This window comes from Ptychodera flava, chromosome 15 (genome assembly GCF_041260155.1).
Source record: "Ptychodera flava strain L36383 chromosome 15, AS_Pfla_20210202, whole genome shotgun sequence".
In the NCBI taxonomy this organism is placed as follows: domain Eukaryota; kingdom Metazoa; phylum Hemichordata; class Enteropneusta; family Ptychoderidae; genus Ptychodera; species Ptychodera flava.
The window spans coordinates 5527295-5554498 of record NC_091942.1 but is presented as its reverse complement, the minus strand read 5'-3'; the positions used below and the strand labels follow the sequence as shown (position 1 = coordinate 5554498).

Here is a 27204-nt window from a genome sequence, read left to right as displayed (position 1 = left end):
GACTCTGTTCTACGACTAGGGCGATGTTCGGCCGTTAAAGTAAACCATTTCATAAACACATTTAAAAGTCCCACCTCAGGTAGCATTCATTGACTAACCGATCGGCCAGAAAGTTAGATGATTGATCATCTTCACCGATAATGAGTCATGCTGTCGAGCGTCTGTAGTGTCGCATTTGTCTCAGAACAGGCGATACAATCTGTGGTAAATTGCGGCCAGTCGATATTTATATGTAATCCCATGGTATTTATCTCTGTTTGACGTTATTGTATACGAGTGTTTTTCGCGGAGCCGTACAACTTCGAGCCGTTAGATTTGTAACGTTTTCCTTTAATCTTCGATACACTGTGAATACCCAAATGTGACATTTTATCGACAGACTCCCTAGCATCCAAATACAAGTTAAGATTGTTCGTTTCTGTTTTCTGGATTTTTGTTTCTGAATTTTTCAAGAACGAATTTTGAAATTAACACGATTGGAACTAATCTGGGATAATTTGATTTTTATATTTTTCAAATTTCTCAAATATATTAGGTGCCATATAGCTGAATGTTGCGATATTACAAATTACTCACAAAAACAACTGTATAACTTAAAAAGAAAAGCAGATGAGCTTACATTTGCAGATCAAATAGACATTACTTTACCATCCAATTATCCCAAATTAGTTCCATTCGTGTTATTAATTCGAGACCTATATTACGGAGCCAAATTTTAAAATCGTACTAAATTCTTAATAATGAGTACAAAAACGCATTATCTGACTGAAAACTAACACGAAAAATTAAAATTACACCCAAAACCGAATTCGTCGATTTCAAGAAATATTAGTACTGTATTTTACTTGGCCGTCATTAGCTTGGCCACAGACCAATTGGCGACTGCAACCAAATTTCCAATTTGCCTTTTTTCGATTTCCTATTTGAGTTTGGACACGGTCTATGCTAAGGACAGGCGGAGCACGAGATGAGTTATCTTAACATCTAGATTGATACATGTCTAAGCATTCCCGTAAAAATTATGATTAGGCTAATCATGATTCCATGGGTGTTTGATCGTTACATTCCCAGCAGTTCATGATCTAATTATGAATCAGCCTATTCCTGTACTTTTTTTCTGGAAGTATTTCTGACAGAAATGAAAGGATTGACATGATTGAATTGTTCGTTTTCTCGGCCGTTATAGCAAAGCATGCCCATACAACTACTCTGGTGGCAAAGTTGATATATGAAGTTGATCAACGCGCCGAGGTCTATCATTGAAGTACAATCCCAGCGCTCCTTGCATACCTTGCTACCGTGACGAGGGAACCCGTAAACGGTACATATTTCAGGAGAATGGTTTAAGTAATTAACTGACAACATAAATACTGCAGAGAAAATATAACTCCTCGGAATTCGTTGGAGTGAAATCATGGAAATGTTTGATATTATAAAATTCTCGATGTCCGACTTCAGCTAAAGACGCCTATTGCTATCGATTTTCTTAGAAGACGCGTCTTTTTTTCTGACATTTGTTTTTATAATCATTGCAAGATCTTAGGGCACGGTAATAGACTTATGCAATTTTTTGTATTCCTTTTGGAATGGAGTATAGGTTTGCTGTAAATGAATGGCCAGAATCTGGTTTTAATAACGATGTTTAGGGCTCAAACCATTACACATGACTAAAATGTATACTCAGCGGGAAATTTGAAATTTATGCCTGCATATAGGCGCATACCAAGTCTGAGGCTATATAAATATCAAAACAGGGTAAATTGAAGTTACAAACTTCTGCAAACTGTCAGCAGGCTGTTGCGTAGATCGCGGGGTGAACACAATTGCCCAGTCAGCAATGCCGAAAACAACCAACTGGGGCCAATCTAGCATGCATAGTGAATATTACACAAATTATAGGAGTCTGGTCCTACTATGTACTATGAAGCTGATGTGAAACGGCATGATCCCATTCCTGTGATGCACACATAAATATATTAGTTACAATTTAATTTGCAGAATACAGTACTTACCACATTGACAGTTACAAATCGAACAGCTATAATTTTGATTCACTGATACAAAACTGTGGACTCAGAGTGTAGACAATTTCAATAATATGAACATTTTCGTGATGACACTCAGGATGCCACCTTTTCATCAATTATTCATTTATTATTAAAACGGGCTGAACTAATTTGTGATAATGGATGGTTTCTAATTTGCAAATGTAGGCTCATCTGCATTTTTTCAAAACACTTGTTTTATGGGTAATTTGTTATATTGCAACTTTCAGCTATAGCGCACCTAACTCCTTTGCTAAATTTGATCAATCTAAAGATTGAATTATCCCAAAGTCGTTCCAATCGTGTTCATTATTTGTTTACTTGTTTGCTACCATACTTTCGGTTTAAATATATACGTCACGTCTGTTTTTTTCAATACTTTCCCCAAGATCGTCCGTCAGAAGCGAAACTGTGAAATCAGTGACTTGAGGTCATGGTGTGAGTCGTTTGTGAGAGACACAATGTATACACAGAATGGAACTTGGATCTGATCCATCTTCATAGCCTTCTTTCCCAGATCAATGACGAACGCATTATGAGCGACTGATTTCTCTGCATCTTGCGTTTGTGACCCTATGACAGTATCTCTGAAACTGTCTTGAAGCGTCAATTTGAATTTTCCAAGGATCGGTGGCTGCATCATAAACAAAGTTAGTTTCTTAGAAATGATGCAAACAGTAGTCTGCAAGATTCAATATTGTATGTACTATATGGAGTGTGAGCATGATGACTAACCGGCATATAGGCCTATTGCAGTTTCAGCAGTGAATTCTTGGGCATCTCTGTAGCTTCCGACCTGCAAATTGTTTTAAAATCAAAACTGATTATGACGACGACCTCGATGACGATAATGATGATGATTACAATAATGATAATATAATAAAGATCATGATTACGATGATAACAACGACGACGCTGACGATGATACAGATGATGACGAAGAGGACGGGGATGATGATTACGACGATGATATTGATTACGTAGACGACGGTGATGATGATGATGATGATGATGATGATGATGATAATGCTACATCCTATATTTTTCACAGTATTTCAAAATGTACTGTATTTCAGTGATTTTATTGCGTTGAATAGTTTCCAATGACGCAATAAAATGCCTAGGGCGATGTAAATATATTTTAAAATTTGCAAAGAAATATGAGTGTTTGTAGTATGAAGTTCTGCTATACCCAAACACCCTCAGAATACCTTATTATGTGATTGAGTGATATTCTGTATTTTCTAACTTAATTAAAACATATTTGTTTACGTCATTCGGTACAATAGTCGCAAACGGCAATAGATTTCGTCAATAACTGGCTTCATCATAGGAATAGCGGGAATGCCTGTGTTAATGGCGAGGTTTATTGAATTGAAGGATCGTTCAGCATAGCAAACTCAGACGTAGTCCTCTTGTGACCCTTGACCTTCTCTCTTGTAACTCGTAGGCACTGATGGAATGTATTAAACAACATTATGGTGGTGCACATGTTTCCGTTCTTTGCGTTGATTCTTCGCTCTTGATAACGTGTCAGTGTTACAATCGGCGACATTCTTGATAAGTCACTCGGAGGACGGTTTTCAAGTTGACGGATGGAAGTCAGACTACACTTTATTCGTTGGTCAGTTGTGTTGGACCTCGTTTACACGAACGCTGTGTTGACGCCTCTGTCGTACGTGCTGACTGTAGTTGAGTACAACATCAAGACAAAGGGAAGAACAAGCGATCTCGTAGTATATGTTCAATCTCTGATTTCTGTGAGAATAAACCAGGAAAAAAATTTCGATTCAATGATTTCTGTGTTGATGGTTTCTGGTAGTTCTTCACCGACATCCAAACCACAAACAACTTGGGAGATATCATGGCAGAAATAATGGGCGAAATATGCCATAAAATATAATGGGCGAAATATGCATAAAAAACAATAAGTTTTTGGAAGGGAGATGTGCATATTTAAAAAATCCTTACAAAATCGTTACAAAGGTGTACCTGCAAAAACATAACGAAAAAAGAGAAAGAAGAGAAATCACCAAACAAACCAATTCGATGAAACAGCAATTGAACTTCTTGTTGCATCTCAATCCTGCAACAAAACTGTCAAAAAATGCTTCGTCAAATGGAGTACATTATCCACAGCTAAGTGTAGATCAGTCCAGCGGACTAAAGCACTGACTCCGAGAATGAGTTGCCCTTATCGTTCATATCTGTGGTCGGGCAGAGATGTGTGAAAAAAGAAACACTTTGAAATTATGGTAGCTTTCTCTTTGACGTATCTTAGAAACATAATATTTAAAGAATTTGAAATCAAGTAGTGCATAAAGGCTGAACGACATGTTAGGTTAATGGGACTTTCAGTCATTATGGGGGTGGAAGGGAATGATCCGTCATGTAAAACGTGATGCTTCCAACTATACCATTTGCCTCAGCAATTCTACACTTTGACTTTGCTCCTTTTCCAATTGTTATATTAACCTCGTCCAAGTCCGAATTTAAGTTTTAATATTTATATGAAGCTTTGTAGCTGGTAGACTCTTTGAGTATGTGTGTGTGTGTGTGTGTGAGAGAGAGAGAGAGAGAGAGAGAGAGAGAGGAGAGAGAGAGAGAGAGAGAGAGAGAGAGAGAGAGAGAGAGAGAGAGAGAGAGAGAGAGAGAGAGGCGAAAACAGGACTATATTAAGCTAAAGAGGGTCCGTATCTCGACCGTTTTGCAGAAAGACCTTAGTTGAACGTATTTCCTTTGAGAAATAGGGTAGCCATGGAAACTGAAAAGTACAGGCAAGCGAACGTTGATCCGGGTTTCAACAATGGTCATGGATGTCCTACTGAAAGTTGAACGTCTCATTGAGTTTGTTTCGCAGTGGCTATTATTAACCGTTAACCAATAAAATAACCCAAGCTAATTTGCTGGAAAAAATTGTGATAAAACTATATTCACTATTTCAACAATCTACATGACCAGCGGTAGCGAGTTGTTGCTCTTAGCGAGTACAACCGATAATTCACGCAGCAACTCAGGCTGAGATTATCAATTTTGAGCAGCATCCAAGTCATACATGTCTTGCACTTTAAAAAAAATATGTTTGGTTGGTCACTGCGATCAGTTTTTCACTGGCAAAATGTACCCAAGAATTCATAATTTGCATACTTTCTCAAGATCGTCATTTTGTGTGCTCGTCCATAGGTGCCATTGACCTGGCCAGAGTTGGATTAACTCAAATCGACCTTAGGCTTTAAAGCACGTAGGATTTATTCCTAACACGCATTTCAATAGTATGTTTGTCAAACTGAAGTAAATCGTAATTTTTATATTTCATTCATCAAAGTTCCATGGTACAAGATAATCCCATCCCACGACTTGTCCTGGTACAAACATTCCCCAGGCATATTGGGCTATTTATTCTCGAAAGATGCGATGCCTTGGTGCTTGAACTATCGGCCCACAGAGAGTTGACCAGTATTTACTCTGATGCGCATACAAAACTTTGGCAAAGTTCAGTGTTCAACAGTTTAATCAGTCGAGAATGAGCGCTATGCTCAGAAAATTTTGTCCAGCCGAGGTTAATGGAATTTGCACATCCATCGCTAAATAAAATATGAATATAAATGTGCATGTAATGTTTTTATTACCCAGACATACTACATGTTTATGAGCGTCTAAATCTTTGAATCAAATTTAAATATGGCGTGCAGGGGTAGAAATCGCTATTCTTATATCTGTCTAGTTGCTAGGCCAGGTTTGTAAAAATGACTCTCCCTATTCCCCAGTCACAACCCCTGTAATGACGCATGCCTTGTGAAAAGCAGTCCTTGAGTCATGGGACTAGCTATCTATTTGAGTGAGAGGTGATGTTTTAAACGAAGGATAACTGGTAAGGTTTATAAGAGAAAACATATAAACGTAGATAAAGCCAGTAATCATGATATCTAAAGGTGTGGCTCTTACAGTCTTGATCAATTCTAACTGTAGTCTTTGGCGCTTTTGTTTTTCGCAAGAGTGATTGTTTTATTTGTTTTGCTCTTTGCGTTAATACTTTTGTTAACTTTATTTTTATCTTTCCAAGGGCATATTCTATCTGCAGTGAGTCAATTGTATTTGCGTTCAAGAGTTAAACCACATCACTTCATTTCATTTCTGACCGTAAAGGATTCAATGGACGTCCTGTCCTGACTAAAACACGATTTAAATTATTAATCTCTTGGGAACAGCTGGAATAAAACGATCGTCACAAATGATAGTAATTAGCGCATTGTGAAAGTGGAGAGGTGACAGTACGGAAATCTTGTTCACAAGCCAGATTTACTTCCTTTGGTGTCGTGATCTTTGAAAAAAAAATACGTACAGTATCAGAGTACTATGCATATTACAGTGATTCAACATCTGAAGTGTCCATTCAAGGTGTTAGTTAATTTGGTGTTAGGTATGCAGTGTGTAAGGTCTTGGCTAAATTTGTAATCAATTAGCTATTCAGATTTATGCAAAGGTTCAACGTTGACGACAAATGCTAAACGTGAAAGAAACTGTAGATAGAGTTTAGCTGTTCACATGGTGATTAAAATACAGAGGAGAAATTCTGAGACATTGTGCAATAGTCAGGCGTATCCCAGGCACGACCTGACAGTCTCGTGCTGGGGCTACCAGGCTTTGACCTGGAGAAGGGGTTTGGCATTAGACTAGGAGCAGCCTTTCCCTCCCCTGCCGGCGGTAACACCCTCATGGGGTGCGAGATTTCGGTGTAATATCAAATCCGTTGTTGCCATTTTGTCGGGCAATTTTTTTTCGTACGAAAGGCAAACTATTCTGAAATAATAGAATAACCGTCTACACTGCAGTTAATTTGTTTGTTTTTTTGCTCATAAAGGATTTAAAATAATATACACATACATATATAAAATATAATATAAACATAAAATAACCCAAACTTATGATATAAACAAATTAGATTCCTATCACTTCGCATAGCATTGCCGATGCATTGACACTGAAATTAAAACGCGGCCAAAGCCTTTTTAATATCCCGCCATTCTACACAATACCTCTTCTAAAAACTAAGCTGTATTGCTGCCATCTTCTAGCAAGGCCAACAGCTCGAAGGAACTCTGCGAATAATTTCAGTAAGGTAAGAAGGGTCACTGATCTTACTTTGAAACTTGTGGGTTGTTGGAACTGTTATGGCTGCTGCCGACAAAGCAGGACACCTATTAGATCAGTAGTCGGATATCTCCAACGGACGAATTTCGAACTAAAATGTCGTCTGAACAACATGTCAAATACTAAATGGGAATAGTCTATGGAAGTTTTCGGGACTCAGAGGTCAAGAAAGGATGATACGATATCGTCTCCACTGAAAATGTGAGACAACTCAAGACGATTCCACCAGCAGTATCTGGCAAGGCTAATATTTTTATATTTTGAAGCCTCGGGAGACGGCAATGTATGAATATTAACTTCATCTAGTTTCAGAAAAGGTAGGATGCCACTGGTAATATTCACAAATACCGAAGTTTGCTCAGGACTTTGTCGAGAGACATGGAGGTATGAAAGTAACCAGTGTCTTTTTTAAAAAAGATGTTGGCTATAAAATCTCGGCTATATTATCGGCTATAAAATACCCGTCAAGGTAGGGACTCAGAGGTTAAGAAAGGACGATACGATATCGTTTGCACTGAAATATTCAAGATGGAAGTCAATAATATTGAAATTCTACTAATACTGTAAGTGACGAAGTTGGTTATTGACATCGCATCAAGCATATTTTATTTTCATATCTCAATTTTTCTGTTTCTCTATTTCTTCATTTTGCTATTTCGCCATTTCGCCTGTTTCGCGATTTCGTCGATTATAATTAGCCCGAGACAAGTTTGGGGAAAGTCAATTCAGAAATGATACTTAAAGATCAGTGCAAATGTCCCTTTGCCCCTTTCAAAATAAGATAACTTCTCAGTCCAAAGAAGTCTCGTTACAGTTTACGTTTTCCTGTCTCTCCAATTGAACTTTCCTTGCCACAACATATTGTACTTATTAGTTTATTTATGTCTAATATTTTTCCTGATTAATACTCATTACAACTATCAGCGGACGGAAACAGTAACGAACAAGCAAAGATTTAAACATCGTCATCTCTAATAGAAATGTTTAACAAAGTATGAGTTATTACTGGCGTTTAGCTTTTTATGAAAGTTACCAGATAGTAAAGAGCAACAAAAGCATGGACAATGGCTTTTAGTCAGTCGTTGGAATTCAATATTACAAAATGGGTTAAACAGACCACCAGACCTTCAACAGAAATACCACTGAGAGATGAAAGTAATGTGATTAAAGCACAGATGCCTTATTTATCATTATTATACTTTATTTTCAGAGGGTAGTCTGAGTTACAAAATAAATTCTAATTTACACCAGAGCCCTCAAAATATAGGAAAAAAATAATTAAATGATCATAAAAATAGTAACAATACAGTAAGAACATATAACAAATCTTGTAAAGTCTGAGCAGTAAAGAACTCTAGTCCAGTGAAGAGCCTTCATTTATAAATTTAGTGTGTAGAAAACTACGTAAATGAGCCTTGAATTGAGAAAGGCTTTCCGTATTTCTTATGGAAAAAGCAATATCATTCCAAATGTTCGCTGTACGATGCGCAAACGATCTCTGTCCAGCTGCTGTCTTCAACATAGGAACATATAAATTAGCATTGCTGGTACTCCTGTAATAATAATAATAATAAGGATATTTATTGTGCGCCTAATCTCGCAGAGCTCTAGGCGCATGGCTACAAAAGAACTCTCATCAGGTGTGAGATTTAAAAAGGTGTGTTTTAAGAGTAGAACGAAATGATGCTAAAGATTGAGTATGACGGAGATTTGCAGGTAAACTATTCCAAGTCGTAGGACCAGTATAGGAAAATGATCTTTCGCCGAAGCTTTTCGTGACAGCACGAGGTACTTTGAGTACACGAGTATAAAGGAAGAACGCAACTGTCTTGAGGGACAGTACTGTTGAAGAAGGTCTGTAAGGTATTGCGGCCCAGATCCAATAAATGAATTGAAACAGATTACTGAAAGTTTGTATTGTATGCGAGATGTAATTGGTAACCAATGTAGCGAACACAAAAGAGGTTGGACGGAGTCCGATTTCTTGACCTTATACACTAGTCGTGCAGCAGCATTTTGCACTCTCTGCAACTTTTGGAGTAAATATTTGGGACAACCAGCTAAAAGAGAGTTACAATAGTCCAGGCGCGAAAGTACAAGTGCGCAGATTAAAGTTTTGGTGGCTTCCACAGTGAGTAAGTGACGAATTGAACTAATATGTCGGAGGTGGATGTAGGCGACTCTACAAATATTTTGAACATGAAGCGACATATTCAAGTGACAGTCAAGTGTGACACCAAGGTTTTTCACATTTCTAACAAATTGAATATCAGAATTCCCGACACGCATAGAGGTAGGGGTTAATTTTGGAGATGATCTTTGAGATATGACCACCATTGCTTCAGTTTTGTTGTCGTTCAACTGAAGTTTATTGTGGGTCATCCAGTTTTGACGTCACTGATACAATTTTGCACAGTATTGATTGTCACTTGAATATTGTCAATTGTGCTGACTTTATAAAGTTGGTTATCGTCAGCAAAAGCATGGTGCTGCACTCCGTGATTTCTGACAATTTCGAAGAGTGGTTCTGTGTACATGACAAACAAGACGGGCCCAAGTACAGAACCTTGAGGAACTCCAAACGAGAGAATGGACGAGTCTGATCTCACACCATTGATAGTAACAGTTTGCGTTCTACTGATGGCGACGTTTCTCAGAATTAATAAGAACTACCTTATTTCTAAGCAACAATTATTTAATCCAGTCACCAGGCGAGTTGGAACGTGTTGCTTTTACAAAATGAAAATCTCTAAACATGAATTTAATCCAAGATATCTGAAGAGAACAAGGGGGGTTGCCGTAGTCGCGTTACTCTACCAACTACTTTTGGCGCATGCGCATTACAGATGAGATTAAATGAGTTTGACCAGTCTTTAAACGTGGCATTACATCATCTGTACGAAAAGGAGACTCAATAACAGGATCAAATGACTGATGAAGTTATTTGCATCGAAATTGTGAAAATGTCTACTCGTAACATAAATATGTGAGCCAGTAATACAATGGTTGGCATGGTAACGTCTAATAACACAGACAGGGTAGTGATCGGAGAGACCGACCTTTGGATACATAGGCCCTTACACTTGAAATGTTACTGGAGCTATTTACATAAATGTGGTCAAGTAAAGTACCCGACACTGATCGGGTTGGAGCAGTAACAAGTTGGCTAAAGTTCATAGAATCAATACACTTATACAAATAGTGATTTTCCCATTTGGACTCAGCAGGTTGAAATTAAAATCGTCTAAATACAATCATTCATTGTTTTCTAAATATGAGGATTCGATGATATTCTCAATATCTTTGTCAACAGAAAGGGTTTAACTAGATGGTCTATACACACCAATTACAAAGATTGGACGGGCATACTTAACAGACAATTCAATAATTATAATCTTAGTGTTGCACTTTTCAAGTTAGATTATACCTACGTTTGAAGGGAAAATCAGAATTTATATAAGCAATGAGGCCACAAACAATTCCGGTTGACCTGTCTTTTCTGCATATTTCATACCCATTAATCAAAAATTCAGTATCAGAATGTAATTCATTGAGAAATGTTTCACTGAAAATGATTACGTCAAAAGGCTTACCACTAATGTTCAGTTTGAAATGTAGTTCATCTATTTTGTTGGTGATGTGCTGAATGTTCCAAAAGCAATTTGTATAACTTTTGAAGTTACGAGTTCTTGAAACGGGTGACTGACGGAGTCCACGGTGGATTCAACGTGCGGGGTCGATGAGAATGATGTGGTGTCGTTGAGGGACCAGAGCTTCGTTGCGGGGGAAGACTTAAAAAAAAACACATTTCCTTTCACTGTCCTCTGTGCACAGAGGTGACGTTGTCTCACTCAGGCTGATTGAATTCCTAATAGTGGCGGTTTCATGAAATTAGTAGGATTCTAGCCTCCACTTTATCGTTGTATATGTGTGGCCATATCAATCTGTCCTGGCATCTGTGGATAATTGTTGTAGTCGTCAGCTATTATGTCTGTTATGTATCCGATTAATGCAGTTGATCCACAGTCGCTTGCGCTAATAGTTACGACTGGGGTAGGACAGCCCCTATGAACTCAATTTAAGGTGGAACGCGTCTCGGGGACAGATAACGGAATCTCAAATTTCTACAGTTCTTTTCTGATCTACCACTTGTGGGGGCTCATTTTAAAGCTCTTGGAAAAAGAAAAACTTTCACCGTTCTAGTCATTCGAATATTTAATTTTCCCCCTAGAGTTAACAAGGGATGGCGACCATTTATGAATGACAAATATCGCAAAATGTTATGCAATTTGTTTCGCTAGTTCCAAACTTTGCACGGTGAACCCAGATTTTTATTGTTGGTTTTGTACTTGTGAAAGTTTCATTTAGGGAAGTTTGAGCAAACGTTTAAGTCTTTCACTTTTGAGGAGAATACTACCTTAAGCACGCAGCTCAAACCTTCTTCAACGAAACTGTGAACCATGCTCTTACCAAATTAAGAACAAAAATCAAGGGTCATCTTGCGAAGTTTTGAAACAGAGATATTAACTAACGTTTACAGATATTTGAAATTCAAAATGGCCGCCATCCCCGTGTCAACTCGGGGAGGTGGGGGAATAAAATTTTCCATTTTCGATAAACAAAAAAACACTAAGACGGTGAAAATTTTTTCACAATGGAAGAACTTTAAAGTTAGGGCCATGCGTCAGACCAGAAGAGTATTTGGAAAATTTGAGAGTCCAAACAATCAATTCGAGACGCATTCTGCCTTGCGCATACAGCTTTTGAGCTGATGGTTATTCACCTTCGCCATATGCCAACACATTTCTTGGAATACTGGTATTTTCGTAACAGCTTTGAACGGCATTTCCTGTTTAAATATTTCTTCGTTCAATAGCAACATGGTGCTGATACCCACTGGCGAACTGTAAAATCTCTTGAGATCGTTGGATTCTCTTGAAAAGATGTTGTATCGAATTCCGTTAATTTGCACTCACCCTATCGTATGACAACTTTAATTCCATAATTATACAATAGAGATAAACGTTTTGGGGTAGCTACTGTTCTAGTTCATCTGTCATGTTCACTTTTAGCGCCATTTCATGATATTTTTCTTTCGACAATCACCGTATCTAACCACGCACTTCAGATTTTATTTAGCATAGCTTTCATCATGTTCATTTATTTGTCACCGACTGATCGAGGCCAAATGTTTCCGGAATGTGCCCTTTTCACGGTTTTGGTAAATCTTATTTACAAGTAAATTACTTGGAGTAATAGTGTTTCAGTTTATACTTCTTGCTCTCACGAATCTGCCAATGTCTTCAAATTCTCAAACAACAATGCAGAAACAAAAACGGATATTTGAACCAAATAGACGTGACGCTCAATATTATGATTGCCATGTGCCGTGACATTTTCGAAGTGCCGTTTGTTGGAACGAGTCATTCCGTTGACCGCAGTATCAACAAAATGCGTGAATCATATTGTCATCGGTAGTCTGGTCTGCAACAAGGAATGCAGACAGTTATTTTTTTCATTTTCAACCGCTAATGTTACTTACACTTAAGCCCCCACACCTCCGAATGAGATATTTCCATGACTTCATGTCTGACAGGGACGACTGTTCGCTATGGTGTACATTCATCGAAAATTCAGCAATCCAAATTTGCCATTAAACCATAGACATCTTCCCCCGTCTACTGTCTATGATTAAACGAAAACTCCTCCACGAATGGTAGTCACAGCAGGCCTCAATGGCGATCAGGAATAGCTTTCTCTATGTTAGCTTACGACTGCAGGATGTGGAAGTTAATGGGCTCTACGGGTTTGATTTGCCCTGTCGTCAAAACAGAAACATTTGAACAACAAGTGAGGGATATTAAAGCGTCAATATGTACAGACAGTTCCATTTATTTATTAATTAATTAATTTATTTACGTAAAATTATAAATTAAACAAAGAGGAACCGGAGGAGAAAAACCTTAAACACTGCCGTATGTTCTTGAAAACAAGGATGTTGTCGCGTTTATTTCTGTGGTCAAATGTATCGACTAGAGGCGTGTCTGAACGTAGAGTGTTTTACTGATCAAGCGCCCTGTTTTATGAAACATGCGGCCCTTAGACAGGCCTGCATGTTGTCCTTAAATGAACTTTCGTGGGTGTCACGTGACAATGATTATTTTTTTCATATGATAATCTGTTCACGGGGGTGTGGAGGGACTGTGATCTGTTCCAACCAGTGAGTCAGAAAAGATTAACATTTTGGATCTGAACACAGCTGTTATTTACATGAAGGGGCCGGGCAAATTAAACCTCCAGGGCTTCCTGTACGATGTGCTGTTACTATTTTCGAAATGGCAAAATACCAATATTTGTTTTCAGACTTTAAGTGGGATACTTTGCATAATATGGAAAGTGCTTAATCTACACTGTATGCGAGTGTATCGCACAATTGTAAAATTGCTAAATACCAAGCATTTGATTAGTATCCCCGAGAGTTAAGCCACAGGTCCAGACAATGACATTCTCAAACGGAGTTGTAAATGTGTGGAAGATGAAAACTAGACACATCCGTCAAAGTTGTCTTCCCGTCGAGCAAAACATTACCTCCCCGAGTAGATATGTCGCGCACAGGGCGCATCTCAGAATACCTAATCTCTGGTGAAAAATGGTAAAACATATTAATTCAGGCAAGAAACTCCGTCGCTTTCGCTCCTCATCCTGACGACAACTATTAACAACGATGACGCGATGACCTCTCGGTATAATCAAAGTGAATGAGGTACTAAAATTATGTTACATGTAATAATATCAAAGCGAGTTGATTGCTGCCAGATTTCCCGTACGATTTTATACTAAAACACAATAACCTGCTCAATAAGTATGCGAGTATGATTAAAGCTGACACTTTCTGAATTATGACATTTGTCAAAATTCGACGAAATGTTTACCGTTTGATCACGTGATATCAGAGCTTACATCGTCTTCAGTGAGTGAGTACTTCCAAAGCAAATTTCAATTCCGTTTAGCCAATATTTAGGTAATCTATTATTACAACATCTCTAGACTTCTCGTTTTCTCTAATACGGGGACTGTGCTCGTTTGCCGTCAGGCTCTGACATACTTGACAATCTTGCTGCAACGCTCATGTTATGTTTTATTGCATTTTGCAAAAGAGTTTTGACAAACAAAAAAATGTAAGAAAAAAAATTGATACCGACCTACCTATACTCAACTCTCAAACAATCTCATCTGTTAAACAGAGTTTTCTTCGCCTTGTTATCATCATTATGAAATATTAATGTTATATATATATATATATATATATATATATATATATATATATATATATATATATATATATATATATACATATATATATATATATATATATATATATATATATATATATATATATATATATATATATATATATATATATATATATGATAATTTTGGTACGTTGTCATGATTGTCATATTAGAAGCTTCCTTTCCACGTCTTAATGATCACTTTTCTAATAACTAATGTAAGATGATGAGATAACAAAATGACTTTATCAAAAATGGTAATATTTCATAATTACAACATTATTTAATTTCCCCAATAACTGTTAGAAGACGAAATATGCTAATGAACCAATGGAATATTAGAGACTGAAAGATTTTAATGGTCCGTGATGACTCAGTGGTCGACGTTTACGATTTGTTGAGTCAATCCAGCCACCCGTGCGTTTTATCATAAACATCTGCCTTTATTTATCTACCACTCTTTGTTCTCTCTCTCTACTGAGAGTCAAACAAATGGAAAAGCATTTTGAAATGGTTACAGATTTAACCATGATTAATGGTGGAACATGTTCTGATTCCAGGGTAGTGCCATTTAAAATCATGGTGTGCAACTTTTGCAAGAATCCGAACTTTTGTGACGAGTTGATGTCAAGCCTGACTTAGTTTACAACATCGAAACACAGTGTATTAAAGATAGGAAGATGCTATGAAAGAAATCGTCCTTCACACATTCACCCATTACAGCTTCAGGATGTGTTCTGCAATTTGTCTGCAGGAAAATACCAATGTCTACTATTCACGAAATTGAGAGCATTTGACGCTGATTAGAATATCAAATGAGGATGATTGAGGTTCTAGGCCTTGTAGCATGATAATTATAGCAAAATATATTTTTTCTGCTTTAGCCGAGACTGCAAGTGCAAGCTCGATTGAAGTCAAATCAGTGAAATACTTGAACGCTGATAACTTTGGTCATCTTTAAAACGGCCAATGTTTAGTCTGGTATAGTCTGATGACCTCAGGTGGCCTAGTCTAGTTGGGTTTCTATCCACACTGAGTTGAGTATCCGCCACTTCTCTGACCTTTGAATATGTTAACATTTGCATTTCCTCGGCGAGCGGAAAGAGTCTTCTTGGTTTTTACGGTGGACAATATAAACCGCCACTAATACTGAACACGGCAGTTACGTGACTTGGTCGCGCGAGATCAGAAGCGAATTTGAGAATAACATAGACAACAGTCTATAAACGCAACTTAAATATACTTGCATACTATATGAGCGCGGTTTTGCCACAGTTCAGTGTGTTTCGATGCATAGGGGCCGCCGCGTACTTTTCTATGCATACTACGCGGCGCCGCTCTATGTATCGAAACACACGGAACTGCGTGTTTTGCCACGTTAATGGGAACGAGCACATGACTCACTTTTGTTTTTCTCGAAGAATGCAATGCGCATGGTCAAATGGGAATGTTTTCGGGAGTCCTAGCCCCGCCCCTGCTACAAGTATCAAGCTTGAATTAGAAACAAGGGGCAATGTTCGACTATAATTCCAGCTGTGGTCGACCTATCCATCTGGTGCATTGGGGGTTCTGAGAAATTAATTGTGTTCAATGAATGGTTAACATTTTATTGTGTTGGTAGGTCCATTACTTGTACATATATACACAGGTTGACCAGTTCGAGGCTGATTTATTTAAAGTACCACTTCATGCCAGATGCGGATGTTTCAAAGAACTGGAGATCCGGAAAGAGGCATGAGTTGGTGAAGTATGCTGGTTTTCAAAACAATGTCACGCAGTATCTTTTATCTCTGTCGAACAAATTAATCTCTGTCATTTGTCCACACTATCGTTTTTCTGAAGAGGCTGTACAGGCAGACACAAAACTCGAATTTTAATCTTTACAATGTTAGACATGGCTGTCAACTGGCCGAGTGTGGTCGGACTTGCGGTGGTTTCATTGCCGTGTATTTTACTGAACTCGGTCGTCATAGCCGGAATATTGTTGGACAGAAGTCTCCACTCAGTTACCAATATATTCATCGTCTCCTTGGCAACTGCCGATCTTCTCGTCGGATCCGTCGTTGTCCCGCTTTACGTGGCAGAACAGAACAGCGGCTCCGTCGGAGTACTGCTCGACTGCATCCTGATGCGTTCTTTCACAGTTTTCTTTATTATGGCGTCCGTCGCTCATCTTCTGCTTATAACCGTTGATCGTTTCATCGCAATAACATTTCCTCTGAGGTGGGTATGCATCTAAGCATGATCTTCTAGATCGATGATGTAACATGTTGGGATTTGCTCAATGTTTTTGTGCCCACTGTGCGTGTATGTGTTTATATATATATATATTATATATATATATATATATATATATATATATATATATATATATATATATATATATATATATATATATATACACACACATATATAAACACAAATTACTTAAGTACAAAGTAATGATATCTGTACACACAGATATATATATATATATATATATATATATATATATATATATATATATATATATAGTAACTTAACTTTCATGCAGCTCTCAATTTTTTACTAACATATATTATTACTTTTTACATATACATATATATATATATATATATATATATATATATATATATATATATATATATATATATATATATATATTAAACACCTATTGCCTGGTCATGAGGGCTATAGCGGCGACCGTCTATTACCCCGAGGGGCCGTGTGTTACCAGAAACACATCGCTATTCCCCGAGGCCGTAGGCCGAGGGGTATAGCGATGTGTTTCTGGTAACACACGGCCACGAGGGGTAATAGACGAGCGCTATAGCCCGAATAAAGACCAGGCTATAGGTGTTTTATAACACACCACATGCTCATGTTGTATTGTTATATAGTTTTTAATGTGTTTTGATATTTTGCACCACAACAATCCATTGTGACAAGTTTACCGGGCGATGTTTCCACAGCGGTTTCAGTTGTACGTACGTGGTACCACTATCTTTCAAAGAATATTCTAAACATACCTAGCGACATCTTAAGTTGCACTTTAATCTTTTCCGTCGATGAGCTGTTCAAGTTCCTACGCTGTTGGAATGTTGGAAAATGTTGGAAAATCTGTTTTAGAGAATGTGTCGTCACCTATCCCGGACGCACATCACGTTCTAGTCACCCGCCATTGTTGCAAAGCTGCAGACGACACTACGGTCACGTGACCGGGCACTTTTCCAAATTTGGTCAGAACTATTTCCCTAGGGAAATAGCATTTCAAAAAATACCCTCTGACGTCACTTTTGTCGATCCGATGAGGGACTAGACGTATCTATTTTCTCGTCACGTGACGTATTCTGACGAATTGCGACAAGGAATGAGCATGTGGTGTGTTATATATATATATATATATATATATATATATATATATATATATATATATATATATATATATATATAATAACACAAATCACTTCAAGTACAAAATAACAATATCTTAATATGTTACTAAAGTATAATCCACCTTGCAATCTTCAGACAGAACAGACATTACTTTGTTCTTAAGTAATTTTTGTTATCTTATATATATGTTATATATTATATATATATATATATATAATATATATATATATATATATATATATTATATATATATATAATATTATATATGTATATAAACAAATTACTTCAAGTACAAAGTAATAAAATCAATTACTTAAGTTTCAAGCATCTTGAAATCCATAGATAGAGGATTCTTCTAGATTCTTCTATCTGAGGAATGCAAAATGCATGAAAGTTAAGTAATAAATTTCATTACTTTGTACTTGAAGTAATTTGTTTATATATTTATGACGCTCTGCTTTAGCATCGAGCACTGTAATTTCCCACGAGGACATCTGTATACTTCGAGATATATATATATATATATATATATATATATATATATATATATATATATATATATATATATATATATATATACACACACAATAATCAAAGTAAAGTTCTGTCTGATGATTACAGGATGCTTGAAATTTAAGCGACAGATATAATAACTTTGCACTTGAAGTAATTTGTGTTGTTTTGCGAAGTATAAATAAATTTCATCATCTGATTTTCGCGCTTCCAAACTTTCGGGGGTGAGTTGAGTTGGGGTGAGGTTTGTTGGGATGGGATAGTAAAGTTAAATGGAATGAACATCACTTGTCACCATGAACGTCTTTTATCTTATCTTCCCGTTAAAAGGAACAACAGAGATAATCTCTTCATTTAATTGGCTTCTGCAATAACGCTGTTGGCGATCGTCGAGCGTTCAGATCATTGTGGGTAGACCATTTAATATTGGGGGAGGGAAGGGAGGTTTGAAAGTTTGGCTGTGGGACCTTCTTTCTCTTTGCTTCACCCGGAATTATATATTTCAATAATGAAAAGTCTGCTCATCTTTTTTAGCTCCGCTGTCAGCGACGCGGAGCTCATCAAAAAGGTTGATTTTCCGTCGTCGTCCGTCGTCGTCGTCGTCCGTCGTCCGTCGTCCGTCGTCCGTCAACAATTGCCTTCTCCTCTGAAACCGCAAGTCCAATTGCTTTGAAATTTTATATGCAGTTCACTTGGGGTGACCTTACTTAAGTTTGTTCAAATCGTGGTGAAATTTGCATATTTGTATTTTTGGGACATTTTTTGGTGTTTTTGGTAAAAAAATCTTCTTCTCTGAAACCTCTTGTCCGATTGCTTTGAAATTTGATATGCAGTTTACTTAGGGTGACTTCAGTCAGATTTGTTCAAATCGTGGTGAAATTTGCATATTTGTATGTTCAAGGCAATTTTTGGCATTTTTGGTAAAAAAATCTTTAAAAATCTACTTCTTCAAAACTACCAGTAAGATAGCTTTGATATTTAATGCATAGGTCCCTAGAGATGATCTGTTTCAGATTTATTCAAATTGTGCAGAAATATGCAAATTTGCATTTTTAAGGCAATTTTTGCCATTTTTGGTCAAAAAATGTATTTCTCAAAAAGAACTGGTCTGATAGTTTTGAAATTTGGTATACAGGTTTCTATAGATGAACTAAGTAATATATTGAATTTCTGATGAAATCTGTAATTTTGTATTTTTGGGGCAATTTTTTCCATTTTTAGTAAAAAAATGTGTATTTCCACAACTACTCATCTGATAGCTTTACAATTTGGTATACAGGTTGCTACAGATCACCTTAATGATATTTATTGAAATTATGATGAAATCTGCAATTTTGAATTTTTTGGGCAATTTTTTCCATTTTTGGTCAAAAAGTACTTGTGTAACAGCTCTGAAATTTGGTATACAGGTTTCTATAGATGAACTAAATTTGATCTTTTGAAATTATGATGAAATCTGCAATTTTTATTTTTGGAGTAATTGTTGCCATTTTTGGTCAGAAATTTTATTCTCAAAAAACTTCTCATCAGATAGCTTTGGTTGACATGTTCTTTAGGGATGATCCGATGTGATACATTCAAAGTATGATGAAATCTTCAATTGTGTATTTTTGCAGCTATTTTAGCCACTTTTTTCTGGCCACTGCATTGAGCTATCAAAAATTTCCACCTTCTTCCTCAACATGTGTCAAAAATAGTTATTCTCCACCTAAACACGGCGGAGCTATATCGGCGGCTAGGTCGCTTGTTTTCACTTCCCGTCTCAGAGAAATCCAAACCCTAAACACATGTCAGGGAATATCGTCATTTTTTCCCTTCTGTTTACATATTGTGTGTATTGATGCAAGATGACGACAAAATAGACAGGCAAGGGGGGTTACTATCCTGCTTTTTGAGACAGGTGTTTTTCAATACTCAAAGTAAAATTCACGCCTAAAATTTATGAGGGAATGTTATCGTTTTTCCGAGTTATGCATATGTAGTGTGCTAATTAAGACTAAAATATTGCTATTTCCTGCAATGCAGAGTTCTAAAGTCGTCCTTTACAAGTGACTTTCGATTGTATGGGTTGTGTTGCTGACTTCGCAATGTAGGAACAATGACGTAATGATCGATTTATCAAGAAAACTGCCGAGTCATCAGTTTTATGGGTTCTTTTATACGGAAAGGGCTCGATAATCTCTCCATTTTATCTTGAAATATAGCAATGTGACACTACTTTTTGAATAAAATTTTCAAAGATGACTTCTCGTTCTCCTTAGTGAAAGTTTCAAGAAAATTACAAAGTTGACATGTAACCATAGGCATACAGTATCAACTACAGAATGCTGGAAAGTTTGAAAGAGAATACATGATATGATAGACTGATTCAAATTCAGGGTGTTGTTTTCATTTTCGAATGCAGCTTCTATTTGGAAATTTTATGTTCAAAATTCTTCCAGACACCCTTGTCTCAAATGGTCCTCTCTAAGTGGCGGGAGAGAAAAACTAATCGACACACAGAGAACCAGTTATCAAAGCCATATTGCACAACCTAAAGTGAAAACCCCACACAGAGAAACGAACAGCGACAGTGCCAGCTGATCATGATAGCAATTACAAGGCAGACATATTACGAGATATGCACGCCACTGAGACTGGAATAAGGAGGACCATATGATATCATATCAAGGCACATGTTTACTAAGAAATCGTGCATTGTATTTTGCCGACAAAATAGTACAAAGGAGCTTGTAAATTAATCCTTTCACAGCGTATCGTGGTCATGTCTCTGATATTGTATCGTAGACTTTTTTTAAATTGGCCGCAAAACAAAGCAGTTAGTGAGACAATCAATCATGGAATGATTTGAGACAGCTGTTACCGACGATAACTACATTTTGCTTAACTTCAATTTTTTTTCCCAACCACGAAATAGATGTCGATGTGGCAGTATTGTGAACGACATGATCAAATTTGTTTCCTCTGTGTTTACAGTACCGTCTTGTCGAGACAAGCAGTGTAACCCTAAAGTTTGCCCAGGTTATTTATGAAGTGGAAAGTATTGGTGTAATGTGTAATTTCATCAAACTTTGAGAATGTACAAGTAAACGTAGTTACTGTACATTGTGTAAATCTATCTTCTTGCTTAAACTACTTTCGTCTAGAATATTGACAGGGATTTGGACATAAACCGTGGAGCCGAATTCACGTCTACACTGCAAACTAACCCTAATAACACAGTTACCTACAATTCAAGCACATGATTTGCGCTTTATTTATCAAGAATAACCAGAGCTCCATTCCATATTCAGGTATCAAACACTGATGACGAAACGGAGAGCCATTGCTTTTATCGTAGCGTGTTGGGTTTTATCAATAATGGCGGCCTTTGCTCCCTTCATGGGCTGGCGAAGAGAAGATTCAAGAGATCTGAGACAAGTGTCGGGAATTTGTGGCTATCTTGACTACATGACCTTGCCCTACATCGTTACCATGTTCATCGTGTGGTATGCCATCCCGGGTAAGAAATACTAGTACGAAAATTCACACCAGTTGTAAACAAATGCTTGTCAAGATCTTGTCAATTTCAAGAGGGTATTGCATACGGTGGTCGGCTTAGTTTAGCCGTAAATCTCGCTGTGCATCGTTCATGTGTCACTTACATGGGTATATTGTTGGGTTCAACTCGCCTTATGTGAAGACAGTATTTTGCTGGGGCCCAGGGCAATTCGACTGTACAGGGTAAATAAATTTTCAATGTAGGAAGTTTTATTAGAACACCGGGAAGATGAAAATATGAGAACAACTACATTTTTCAATCAAAATGGCAGCATATTTTAACATCTACAAAAGTTAGACTGTGCAATGACTTTTCCGTATTACGAATCGTCATGGCAATTTTCAACGTTTTTACTGTATTAGTTGTTTCGTTAGAGTTGTTTAGAACTCACCCATACAATTACAAGGATGTCCATTCGCGCAAGCTGTAAGCATGTAGGTTCCAAGAATGAAAGGAGATAGATATATACACTACTATAAAAGTATGCTGATGTAACATACAACATACTCAGCACTTCAAAATAATGACAATGAAATCTTCGATGAAGATAGACGATTAGATGACCTTCTAAAAGATAGCCTATTAATCAATACATTATGGACATTCAGCAAAATGAAACACTGTACTATTGTCACTTGAAGGAAAGTCACCGACGACTAGCCGAAGGCATAAACAAAACAGAATTCGTAAGAAGCGCAGGCCGTAGGGTAGAATTTGCGAAAACAAGTATCTCAACAAAGGTAACCATGGAATAGGTATTACGAAGACAGCGAGCATAAACGTTACAGAATACCGATACTGAGGCGCCTATGAGCCTGGTAGTCTGCTCCAACAATCGATTGTGTACTCGGTGCTTTGTAGCTAGAGGGCCGAACACTAGTACGAGATCGATTGGTCAAGCAGACGATCAATCGATCAAGCAGACTACCAAACCCACGAGCACCTGTGCTGAGCATGTCTCGACATTTCTTTTGAACATGACTGTACTCTATCCCTTGGATAAAAAGAGACAAGAGGGTGATGGTAGTTTAGTTTTGGAACACGAACACCGTGTTTAATAATGGGCGTGCAAATTTGGGATGAGAATTTCTAAATTCATGTCTCCATCAGGCCGGGAAGATGAGAAATAGCGATTTGCAATACTTGTCATTTATTCAGTTTCTTTACGCAGCGCCGGACCGTCCTCATTAATTTTGTTGAGTTTGTAAACGGTACGTAGGCAAGGAGGATTTGCTGACCAGCCGAACCAATTCCAATCAGGCGAGGAAAGAAATTCGTTAACACTGAAAGTATAATTTTGTTAGACGGAAGTATCTGTGCAGTTATTCAGACTTTTTATGAAGTGCATTTATGTATAATTCGATGACATGTTCGGAACAAAAAAAGAACCGGACTCGTTTTAGTGTACTAGAATGAGGAGAGTTTCATGGGTATAGCTATGAAATCGAAAATCATCAGTTAAACGATCAAATGTATCCATTACTATCCTTTTTTTATTTTCGACAGTGGTTGTTATGGTAGTTCTGTACGGCCTGATATTTCGAACAGCCAGTAAACAAGCAAATAGGATACGCGACATCAATCGAAACGCGGAACATCTCAACAAACAAGAAGACACCGCCAACGGTGCTTTGAGATCTGGTCAGTCACGTACGCCCTCCACGGTGGATCACCGGAAAGCAGAGAAGGTGCTGTGTGCGATATTTGGATGCTTCTTTGCGTGTACCCTTCCGGGGCTGATCTTTCTGTTCATCGACCATGTGACCGGGTCGGAGGTTTCCATAACCCTGGCAAACTTCACCAACATCCTGACTTTCCTGAACTCTGCATTGAATCCGCTCCTGTACGGCATTGGAAATCGCCAGGTCAGAGGGTCAATCAGAGAACGATTCCAGCGAGTGGCAAGGGCAGTGTCGTCTCCATGCCTGCTTTGTGGACCGTCCGATCAACAGAGCACTGGGACAGAAATGACAGTTTCTGTTACAGATGCATAATTTTCAGAGTTTTCTAAAGAAACGTTGGTGCATGATCCTGTCAAATTCTCTTGTATTGTGTTTGGTATCCATTTTCTTCAACATTTTCAGCATGTTTGATTGATTTTGTTGTAAATATTGTCGTTTAATTATCAGCGCCATGGATCTACTTTGTCCCATATGCCGATTTGATATGAATTATGTAATACAGATGGTCACAGTGTACACTGCAAGTACACTCATCGTTCCGTTTCAAAGTTGACATCAAAGGATTGCACAATGCCCACAGCTTTACACATAAAGACACACTGACAAATAAACGAAATGGACAAAATGTACCTTTTTTCAAAAAAATATCAAGCTTTAAAAAAGACTAAAGAGGAGGAGAAAAACTCAGAATATTGATCAATCAATTTATTTTCTTATTGTTCCCTCTTGTTTTATTAATATTTCTATACGTATTTATTTTCACGTAAGTCAGACCACTTTCACAGTCGCACGTTGGCTCAAAGCTGACCAGTGATAAGGTTTGATTCGGAAATGAATTCGGACATGAGTTCAAAGCGTGAACGATTCCAGGGCTCTTACGTCGACCAATTTAAAAATTTGGTGCCAACAGTCATGCTCAGATTTGATGACGTAGCCAGCATTTCTGTATACTAGGCACTGTAGTTGTACTTTTGGAAAAGTAAGTTATCTTTAAAAATGTTAAAAAACATTCAAAATAAATTGGAGGTCGTCGTCTTAAATGGTCAAGACCTACCGACTACCTTGTTTATGCATGACACTATTTATTTCGCGGAAACTTGTGAGGATGACAACCAGGAATTAGGATGACCCTTGGATCGCCATCCTATTCGACTTTGCAGACGCGAAAGGTCAAACTTTAAGATAAAGGTTGTTTTTGACGTTTTTGTACTCTTTAAATTTCGGTTGAACTTTTCTTGAGATATCCCATGTGCTTTTGTTAAGAAGATAATTGGTATGCCTACTAGTATGTTAGAGTTTCAGACCTACAGCATTGCTTCTGAAGATTGGCTGCAAATGCGGAAAAGCCAGTGTCTGCCCTAATCAGCCCAACTGTTGCTGTATTACTTTTAGAATAAAACAGAGAAGTTTAATGTTAATTATTCTACTGATACAGTACCGACTGCGTAATGTGCACCTGTAAAGGACTTGGGCGTCATCCTTAATAGCTCCATGGACTTCTCTGAGCATATCTACAATGCAGTTAAGGGACTGGTCAGTTTCTTCGGCCGGGGGGGGGGGCGGTGGATTATTTTTTGCCGACGTCAAAAAGTGGCTGACCCTCCCTATGCCAAATTTTGAAAACAGGGTGACCCCCCCTATTCCAAATTTCGAAAACAAGGTGACCCCCCCGGCGCGCGACATAGGTACAGCAAAAGGTGGACAAAAAATTATATATATATATATATATATATAATATATATATATATATATATATATATATATATATATATATATATATATTATATTTTACATTTTACATTTTACATTTTACATATATTTATATTTTAAATAGTCATTCTATATGTTTTAATGAAATTGTTGACATGTCAGTTGTAAGATAGGAATTTCAAAGTGTCAATCTTAAAGTTTGAATAGAGTACATTTTGAATGAGCTTTATTTTGAATGAGCTTTGAATGTATTTCACACTTTCTATGCTTAACCAAATGTCCTGAACTGTTGTACAGAAATGGATGTCAATCATTAATATCAAAGAGGAAAAAGCAGTGAATCAAAAACTTTGATGGATGTAAAGACTTGCCAACCATCTAATTAAATCTCCTAAGGAGCCATAGAGAGCTTTTTTAGCCAAATCTGATGTGTACAGTGTCTGAGAGGACCTTTTCTTGTAACATTGAAACCATAAAAGCACAGCTAATAATGACAAAAACTGCCTTTTTAACTGTTATTTTGTTTATAAAAAAGCATCTTTCTACAGAAAACCTGTGACACAAAGGAAAATAATTGCGTCAATGAGAAGGAAAGATATCTTGTCATTTTTCTATCTCTAAAATAAGTCACTGTATCAAATATATATTGTGAAATATTTGTGCATGTTGCTTTCTCATACTGAATTCTCATAGAGAGAACAGAAAAGTATCAGAAATTTGTCATCCTTTTCATATGAAATGCAGATTTCATAATGGTACACTTTAACTTAGCAAACATCAAGATATCTCTGATTTATTAAAGTGTGGCGCCCGAAGGGCGCGCCGAAAAATATGAAACATCCTGATATCTCTGATATATATGCCTTGCATATTAAAGTCATGCACCTGAGCGGCATGCTGAAAAATGTCTGATATATATTAAAGTAATGAGCTTGAAGAGCACGCTGAAAAATATTGAACATACAGATATCTCTGATGTATGTATGCTTGATATGTTAAAGTTGGGCGTGCTGAAAAATATGACTGATTATTAAAGTTACGCGCCCGAAGGGCGCGCCGAAAAATACAACTGAATGATGAAATTTGTGGCTGACACTAGCATTTTAGGCAATGATGAGCCTGTGTCAAAATTCAAAAACACACTGACCCCCCCCCCTATTGGGCATTTCAAAAACAAGGTGACCCCCCCCATCACCAAAGTCAAAAACAGGGTGACCCCCCCCATGAATCCACCGCCCCCCCCCCAGGCTGAAGAAACTGACCAGTCCCTAAGAAAGCAATGCGTACAACCTCGACTTTTAAGTTATCGTAAAGATTTTAGTGATGTTAAATATTTAAAGACCATACCGCCCGGCGGCCTCGAACACTGTTCTGCTATCTGGAATCCGTGGCAGAAGAATATTGTAGAATACGGTTGAATGTGTTCAAAAGAAATTCATTAAGTATTATTTTTTAAAACGTAATACGCGCTGTTGTTCATCAGAATACACAGAATTATGCAAATTCTTCAATTTGCATCCATTCATAGAAAGTTTCTGATCTTAGCTTCCTGTACAAATGTGTTCATTCTGTGGTAAATTGTTCTCATTTAACTCAAATCCCACTGAACGTTCAACGTAGTCTACGGATAAACCTACCATTTCGGGTACCCTTTTCCAGAATCAATGTTCGTAAACACTCCTTGCCACATGCTTTAAGCACTTATAACGATATTTCAAAATTATGCTCGAGTATTGACATTTTAAACAGATTTAGTCTTTTTAAAACAAGTGTAATGAATTATTTTTATTCATGATTTTTATGTTCATCGTAATTGTCTTTTCCGTCAATTGTATGTTTGTCTGTAACTTTATGTATTTTCTATGTTTTGCGGAGCCTGTCATGGGGAATTTTCT

General features: G+C 37.3%; 1 protein-coding gene across 1 annotated transcript; it reads left to right on the top strand.

Annotated features, from left to right (window-relative positions):
- The first annotated feature begins 15984 nt into the window (after positions 1-15984).
- On the top strand, positions 15985-25295 carry LOC139150985 (adenosine receptor A3-like). Its single transcript, XM_070723490.1, has 3 exons — positions 15985-16711; positions 21670-21878; positions 23424-25295. The coding sequence occupies exons 1-3, from the start codon at positions 16374-16376 to the stop codon at positions 23909-23911; spliced, it is 1035 nt and encodes a 344-aa protein (XP_070579591.1). The 5' UTR covers positions 15985-16373; the 3' UTR covers positions 23912-25295.
- The last annotated feature ends 1909 nt before the right edge of the window (positions 25296-27204 follow it).

Coding starts and splice junctions, on each gene's coding strand:
- LOC139150985 (XM_070723490.1), top strand. CDS start 16,374: ATGTTAGACATGGCTGTCAACTGGCCGAGTGTGGTCGGACTTGCGGTG. Junction 16,712..21,669: donor GCAATAACATTTCCTCTGAG/GTGGGTATGCAT, acceptor TTCCATATTCAG/GTATCAAACACTGATGACGA. Junction 21,879..23,423: donor CGTGTGGTATGCCATCCCGG/GTAAGAAATACT, acceptor TATTTTCGACAG/TGGTTGTTATGGTAGTTCTG.